Source organism: Biomphalaria glabrata, chromosome 4 (genome assembly GCF_947242115.1).
Source record: "Biomphalaria glabrata chromosome 4, xgBioGlab47.1, whole genome shotgun sequence".
Taxonomy (NCBI): domain Eukaryota; kingdom Metazoa; phylum Mollusca; class Gastropoda; family Planorbidae; genus Biomphalaria; species Biomphalaria glabrata.
In genome coordinates this window covers 34,024,501-34,033,275 of record NC_074714.1, presented here as the reverse complement: position 1 = coordinate 34,033,275, position 8,775 = coordinate 34,024,501, and the positions used below count along the sequence as shown (strand labels likewise).

Here is an 8,775-nt window from a genome sequence, read left to right as displayed (position 1 = left end):
AAATAAATATTGTCATTGCCAGATTCGACAGTGCGAGGGAAGATAGATGCCAGCTGTCATTAATAAGCTGTATAGTCTATATATCACCTTCTCTTATATCGAGTCATTAATATTCAATACAAACTGGAGAGAAGACCAGAACTTAATGAAGTGATGACATTCTACATTCTACAGCAACCTCAGCGGAAACTTTTAAAACAGGCGTGTCAGATATGGCGACAGTTTTTACGCCATTCGTCAGGTTCCAAAACTTCTATTATCTGGCATGAATTTGTCGAAATTATTTTAAAAAATTGGAATTCCTAAGAAACTTTCTAAGTATAACTTTAAGTAGAACAAAAGAGTTGCGCTTTGAGCCCAGATACATTTTTCTTAGTGGCCTTTTCCCAATCACACATTTGTCTATTTTATAATTAACATTGTAGATTTAAAATGCTAAAAAAGCACAAAAACTAAACGTAATACGCTTCATTCATTTTTTTCAATATTACCAACTTTTTGTTTAAAGCTTTGCAAGAGAATTAAATTCTAGTTGTTTATCAAACCAAAGTTTCACACAGATGTAGTGTGTAGTGAACAAAATGAATGTCTTCAATATGAAGGTCTTCTTTTAAATATTCTTTTTCGAAGATATTTTTGATTTCAGGGGCGACTCTTCAATTCCTCTGAATCTAAATCAGCTTTTCTCAAGCTGTAGGTTGCAATTTGGTGACGGGGGTTAAAAAAAGTGTCTTTTTTAATCTCTTGGAAAAAATCGGTTTTATATGCAATGTATTATGGGCGTATGAATTCATATTTGAATACTTATTAAGTAACATTTTTTTTTTAATATTTATTCACCAAACCAATTCTACCCTTTTGCAAGCGTTACGATGGTCGAATTTACCCATAGCGTTGAACTATCGTTCTGTGAAGGTCTTCTGATGGCCAAATTAATCCTAATACAAGAGATTTCGCTTAACATTTAAGATAGACTCGGATCAATAGACTAGGGCTCCATCCATCTCCTTCGATTGATGATGTGGCTCTTCTTGCCCTGCTCTCATAGAGCTCAGACGTAAAAGAGTAGTTTAGACAAATAGAACACACTGAAAAATAGTGCAAAGATAATTTTTTATTATTAAATGTAAAAAAAACCAAAGAAATGATAATCGATTTTCGTAGGGAAAAAAAGGAAAATGATATTGTTTCTGTAGCTGGAGAGACTATTGAAATTGTGCAAACCTTTAAATACCTTGGTACTAACCTAGACAACAAACTAAATTTTACAGGAAATACTGATTATATCAGCAAAAAAGGGCAGCAAAGATTACGATTACTGAGAAAACTGTACTCGTTTAATGCTAGCGAAAAGGCCTTGGCTATGTTTTATCACGCTCATATCTGCAATATTTTAAGTTTCTATATCACTGCCTGGTATGGCAATCTGAGCATTAAAATAAAAATAAACTTCACAAAATCCTAAATGCTGCTGGTAAGGTCATTGGCAAAAAAACAAACCCCATTTGGGCAGCTGTTTGAGACAAACATCCAAAGAAAAAGCGAAAAAGATTCTAGAAATAAAAAATCACCATTTGGGTCAGGATTGTGTGATTTTATCATCACAAAAGCGATACAAGCCACCGATAGCAAAGACAAACAGACACAAACACTCTTTTGTTCCCCTGGCAATCAAATCATTAAATAGAAACAATTTGATATAAACTTTTCACATGTAAATTATGAGTGAGTCTGGTGTGAATGTGCATTTTGTTTTTAAGCGGCCCCCAAAAGGGGAAAAGACGCTATTAGTTTTGTGCGAAATATCTGTCCGTCTGACCGTCTGTCCGTCCGTCCCGTTTAGATCTCGTAAACTAGAAAAGATATTGAAAATCCGACATCACAATATTTTAGACCATTCAAAGTTCTGATGCAACGGCTACCTACTTTTTTTTTCTGAAAGCGAAAAATCTAATTTTTAAAATCAGTTATGCAAGCAGTTTTTTAAAGAGAAAAAGCTAATTAGTATGTATTATAAGTTAGACCTAAATTAAAACGAATAGTAATCTTGTATACTTCATTTTCGTAAACATTTCCTCAATTTTAAAGGATGTGGCTTCTGAACCGGGGGCCCCGGGTTCGAATCCTGGTGAAGACTGGGATTTTCAACTTCGGAATCCTTAGGCGCCTCTGAGTCCACCCAGCTCCAATGGGTACCTGATATTAGTTGGGGAAAAGTAAAGGCGGTTGGTCGTTGTGCTGGCTACATGACACCCTCGTTAACTGTAGGCCACAAAAAACAGATGAACTTTACATCATCTGCCCTATAGACCACAAGGTCTGAAAGGTGAACTAGTTAGGCCAGGTTCACATCTAACTTTGCATTCACTTGCACCTATCCTTTGATCTGCTGTACCGTTGGGGCACTACACAAGATCTGTCAACCTTCTTTCTCCATTCTTATCTCTCATTTGTCTTTGATATAATTTCATTTGGATGTTCTTTCTGAAAATATTGAAGCCTGCCTGGGTGGACCACTTCGGGGGCCGATTTTGAGTTTGTGTTTCCACACAAACTGTCTTTGTAATCCTGTTTTTTTAGTTATAATGTTTTGTTTGTTGTAATGCACAAATTGTGAGACAAATTTTCTTATGGACAATAAAGATTATGATTATTATTCTCAACCTTACTCAACCATTATTCTCAACCATAGGGTTAGGGTTTACATGGGGTTAGGGTTTACATGGGGGTTAGGGTTTACATGGGGGTTAGGGTTTACATGGGGGTTAGGGTTTACATAGGGTTAGGGTTTACATGGGGGTTAGGGTTTACATGGGGTTAGGGTTTACATGGGGGTTAGGGTTTACATGGGGTTAGGGTTTACATGGGGGCTAGGGTTTACATGGGGTTAGGGTTTCCATGGGGTTAGGGTTTACATGGGGTTATGGTTTAGAAAAAACAATACTCCCCGCCCCCAACGTTTTCCAAAGTTTAGGCTCCTCTCTAAATGTGAATCACGTTGGAAAGATCTGTTCAGACTCTAGCTAAGGTTTTGCTTGGGTAGGACAAAAGAGAAAGAAAAACACAATTACGTCCCCTCGGGTTTAATATTTGAGCCTAACGTTTTCTTGTGAGAGAAGTTGAACAACAACAGAATGGAGTGAAAACAATCTGTTAAAAAAGACATTTTATAGTCTACACATCTTCCTTACGTTACAACAGTCTCTTCACTTTTTTTTTACTTTCGCTGTTCAGACGCTAGGAATATGAGTTTCTGAAGGTGAAAATTTATTGAAAATGCAGCAAAAGCTTTGCGCCGAGGGCTACGTCCCGAAATCAACCGAGGGAGCGCTCCCTCACACGCACTAGCTGGCAAAGAAATGGGAGGAGGGGGGACACGCACGTAAAATTTTAAGTTTAAGGCAACATGACTTGTGAAAATTTGAGATCCACTGGATTCTGTGATATTATTGTTATTCGCTATGGACTCGAGGAAAAAAAACTGTACTGGTTTACAAGCTTGAAATAATTACTTCCGCCAAGATAAAAAAAAAATATATAGGTTAGTAAGACAAAGAAAGAAAACAAAAACCCAGACTATTGATTTGAACATCTTTTATTTCTTTATGAACTCATATTTCTAATTCTCTGAACATCTTGTCTTCTTTTTGTGCCTTTCTGCTGGATTTTGTTTTTCAAAGGAAATTATTTTTGTTGATTATTAAATTTTTGTTTTATTGAAAGACATGGGAAAAGGGGGAGAAGGGGGTGGCGATGTAGCCGCGGCTGTCCAAGGCAAGCACTGTGAACATGTCTGCAACGGACCACCAAGTCATAAGATTATCGAGCCGGACATATGTAGTTTCTTTAAATACTGTCCTTCAATATAAAACATATGTTGGTAATAAGACAGTAGCTTAAATTGACTTATTAACGCGCGGTATTCGAGAAATTGTTCTCTTTATATTTCCTGAGAATATTTTGTTAATATTTTCACATTTTCTTAACTTTTTTTTTTTAATTATCGAAATTCCCGCATTGCGTCAGCTGTGATGGTGACGTCATTCAAAAAGGGACAAGAATCATCAATTTAATTAAATAGATCAAAACCTTTTATACTACTTTTAAAAATCCATTTAAGTGTACTCAGCTTTTATCACCAAGTATACGATAGCACATATAAATCTGTCCTGCCCCGATACGTTGGTGACCAGAATTGACCTAGATCTGCCGTGTTAGGTCCACATTGACCTGTGTTGTTATGAAACCTCAGCAAAGATTACAAGTAATCATAGTCATCAACAACATTCCGACCAGGCAATCTCAATAAGTAGGACCTACTAACAAAACGCTGTCTAGTCAAGTCTAGTCTAGTCTCACTCTTTTAACCAGATAACAAGAACTAGTGAAGGTCAGAACAAAAAATCAATGACCTAGAAAACTTTGCTTCCTTCTTGTTTAGCAGAAGTCTACAGTATTTCGATGTCACGCTCCAATAACTGCGTAGCCTCCAACGTTTCTGGGTTAAGTAGCATGTTTGTTTTTCTATTCCAACAAAAGTTCTAGGGCTAGAGCCACGTTTGTACAAAGGACACAATATTTGTTTGAGTTTTTCTGGATTTGTGAATCCCTCAACGAATACATTGCAAAAATATTTAGAAAAATAAACCTCAAGCTTTGAACTTTGTTTGTTGAAGAGATTTATGTCCATACAATCAAAGTTCTAAAACTATCTGAAATCAGAACTATGATTTGTAAGTAGAGTTCCGTACACTACAGCAAGTGCTCTATGTGTATTGCTGAAAATAGAAATTGGATATTGAAACAAATGTTGTGTATATATTTAAAAAACGAATTCATGACCTTTCAATTCTACCCAGTTACATTCACCACTCTTCTTTCAATTCTACCCAGTTATATTCACCACTCTTCTTTCAATTCTACCCAGTTATATTCACCACTCTTCTTCTATTTTCTTTTCACGTTCTACTCTCACTTTGTTGAAGCACGGAAACAATGAAAATTAAAGCGTCTTGTTTGTCGCCAAGGCCAAAGGTAGACTGCCTAAAAATGTGTGGAATAGACGAGGTATTACCACATATACAAAGCTATGGGTCTATCGGGCTGTCATCATTCCCACATTGCTCTATGTCTCAGAAACTTGGACAGTTTTCAGAAGACATGTCAAATTAAAAACAAAAAAACAGAAACACTTTCACATGATCTGTCTCAAAAAAATACTGAAAATCATCCAGACAATCCTGATGCAGCGAAGGGCAGGCGATGGCAGCGGAATGGAAGACTTAGCATCCAAAAACAAATTCCTTTACGGCCATCAATGGGAAGCAAGCACAAGGTGGACAAAGAGAACCTTTTAGGGACAGCCTCAAAGAGTCTATGTAAGGCTACAACACTGCCACCTGGATGTCAGGCTACAACACTGCCACCTGGGAGATGTCAGGCTACAACACTGCCACCTGGATGTCAGGCTACAACACTGCCACCTGGGAGATGTCAGGCTACAACACTGCCACCTGGGAGATGTCAGGCTACAACACTGCCACCTGGGAGATGTCAGGCTACAACATTGCCACCTGGATGTCAGGCTACAACACTGCCACCTGGGAGATGTCAGGCTACAACACTGCCACCTGGATGTCAGGCTACAACACTGCCACCTGGGAGATGTCAGGCTACAACACTGCCACCTGGGAGATGTCAGGCTACAACATTGCCACCTGGGAGATGTCAGGCTACAACAGTGCCACTTGGGAGATGTCAGGCTACAACACTGCCACCTGGGAGATGTCAGGCTACAACATTGCCACCTGGAAGATGTCAGGCTACAACACTGCCACCTGGGAGATGTCAGGCTACAACACTGCCACCTGGGAGATGTCAGGCTACAACATTGCCACCTGGGAGATGTCAGGCTACAACAGTGCCACCTGGGAGATGTCAGGCTACAACATTGCCACCTGGGAGATGTCAGGCTACAACAGTGCCACTTGGGAGATGTCAGGCTACAACATTGCCACCTGGAAGATGTCAGGCTACAACACTGCCACCTGGGAGATGTCAGGCTACAACACTGCCACCTGGGAGATGTCAGGCTACAACATTGCCACCTGGAAGATGTCAGGCTACAACACTGCCACCTGGGAGATGTCAGGCTACAACACTGCCACCTGGGAGATGTCAGGCTACAACATTGCCACCTGGAAGATGTCAGGCTACAACAGTGCCACTTGGAAGATGTCAGGCTACAACAGTGCCACTTGGGAGATGTCAGGCTACAACAGTGCCACCTGGAAGATGTCAGGCTACAACATTGCCACCTGGAAGATGTCAGGCTACAACAGTGCCACTTGGGAGATGTCAGGCTACAACAGTGCCACCTGGAAGATGTCAGGCTACAACACTGCCACCTGGGAGATGTCAGGCTACAACACTGCCACCTGGGAGATGTCAGGCTACAACACTGCCACCTGGGAGATGTCAGGCTACAACACTGCCACCTGGGAGATGTCAGGCTACAACACTGCCACCTGGGAGATGTCAGGCTACAACAGTGCCACTATGGAGATGTCAGGCTACAACATTGCCACCTGGGAGATGTCAGGCTACAACACTGCCACCTGGGAGATGTCAGGCTACAACACTGCCACCTGGGAGATGTCAGACTACAACACTGCCACCTGGGAGATGTCAGGCTACAACACTGCCACCTGGGAGATGTCAGGCTACAACACTGCCACCTGGGAAATGTCAGACTACAACATTGCCACCTGGGAGATGGAAGCACACGAGAAAGTATCATGGCGCCGCAAAGTGAAAACTGGCGCAAAAATTGGAAGAGAAAAAAAATCAAGTCAACGGACACAAGCTCCAGCTGGCATAACCTTTCAGCAAGCAGTCGAACATGCCCGGCTGACATAGGTCTCACTGGCCACACGAGGAGACACAAAACCGCAGTGCAAAGCTTTCAGCCGCCTGGATGACCAGAGTGGTTGTCATCAAACCCCGATGGACAAACTATGAAATCAGAAATGACCTCAGCCATTGACACAAAAGTAATTTTAAAACTTATCTGAAGTAGATCTAGATCTTTATGTTAGTAATTATAGATTCAACTGGGAATATCTACTGTATGCTCATTACTTGAACTGCACATCTGAAAATAAATCTTTGCTAGAATTTTAGTGCACAGAACTTAAAGTGACCTGAGCCTTTGTCTTGAAAGCGTATTGGTTCTCCAGTTGTAAGGATTCCTCCTGGTGTTAAAGCTGCTGTAGTGCTTGCAATAAGTAATCGAGTGGTTTCTATTAGTAGAGTTTCAACTCTTAGTCAGACGTGAACACCAAAATAGCAAGTTCGCAAATTACAAAAACAAAAAATTGTTTCAGAATTTTTTTAAAAATTAAATTAAACTTAGACTAGTATTAACTATAATCCATTCATTTTTAGGAGTGTTCTTACATTCTATATATGTGGGATTCTTATTCCATTCTTGAAGTGCTTATTGATTCCAGTTTGGAATACTAAAATATCCGAGTGTCTGAAGAGGAAATAGTTTGACTCATGGGCGTAGCCAGGATTTTTTTCGGGGGGGGGGTGAATCCCCACCCCGCCCACCCACCACCCCAGCCGCCGAATTTTTTTTTATATATATGTGTGTGTGTGTGTACATAATTAATCTTTATTACATTCTGACCCTTTCGGAAGACGTTTATTGTTTCCTAGAATAAGTTCTTCCTGGAATTAGTGGAAAACTTGTAGATTCCCCGCCCTTGCTAGCAAGGGGGTCTGGAGGAGCTCGCAGCGCTCCCCCAGCGCGGGGCAAAGCCCCGCCCCCGAGCACTATTTCTAGTATTGAAAGCCAACAAAATGCATATTCTGAGGTATCTACAGTGCAAGATCTTGTTATTAAAATGTTTTATTTCAAAAACCTAATGTGCTATTCTTACTGACTTAGACCCTCTCGCGCCATTCGGCGCATTTTCCGGCAAGCTGTTTCCGCAACTCTTATTTTGCATAATTCATTTTGTCGGAGAACATGTCCCGCAAAACCTCATGCGACGCTCTGTCACAACCTTACTAAGGATTCGACTCCCAGTTAGGCATATGATTTCTTTGATTTAGACCCGATCTCTATGACTGACTCTTAAAATCTGTCTTAGCCATCTTTGTTGAGCCACATTAAGTGTTTTTCAATTTCGGCAGAAAACTATTCACACTTTATTAATGGAGCCCAAGCCACTGGTAGAAATTTGTAACCTTTCTTGACTACGCTCTTGGAATTACATGCCTGTATTTCGTTTTAGATTTTATATCGAAAAGGAAAGTGTTTTCGTCAAAATCATCTGTTGAGGGGTTTTAATTCAAAAACCCAATAGAGCTACGATCATAGAATTAGGTGACTGTAGTTGGCTTTAAAATAATATTGAAGAGAGAGGTTTTCAACTCTAAACGCCCTTTAGAGGAGTTTTAAACTCAAAACCATCTGGAGGGGTTTTAAACTTTAAAGAAAAAGCCATCTGAAGGAGGGGGATTTAAACTCAAAACCCCCTTTGGCTACGCTCATAGCATTTTGAGTGCGTAATTTTCTTTTTTTTTAAATATTGAAGAGGTAGTTTTCAGCTTCAAACCCCGATGGCAGGGGGTTTAAAACTCAAAACCCCTTTGGCTACACTCATAGATTTTATAGTTTGTAATTTTCTTTTTTTTTAAATATTGAATAGGTACTTTTTAGCTTCAAACCCCAACTGGAGGGGGGGGGAATTAAACTCAAAACCC

General features: G+C 40.1%; 1 protein-coding gene across 1 annotated transcript; it reads left to right on the top strand.

Annotated features, from left to right (window-relative positions):
* The first annotated feature begins 5,403 nt into the window (after positions 1-5,403).
* LOC129925950 (uncharacterized PPE family protein PPE12-like) lies at positions 5,404-6,918 on the top strand. The gene has a single exon (XM_056027555.1). It carries the CDS (start codon positions 5,404-5,406, stop codon positions 6,916-6,918), a length of 1,515 nt encoding a protein of 504 aa, XP_055883530.1.
* Positions 6,919-8,775: the final 1,857 nt, after the last annotated feature.

Coding starts and splice junctions, on each gene's coding strand:
- LOC129925950 (XM_056027555.1), top strand. CDS start 5,404: ATGTCAGGCTACAACACTGCCACCTGGGAGATGTCAGGCTACAACACT.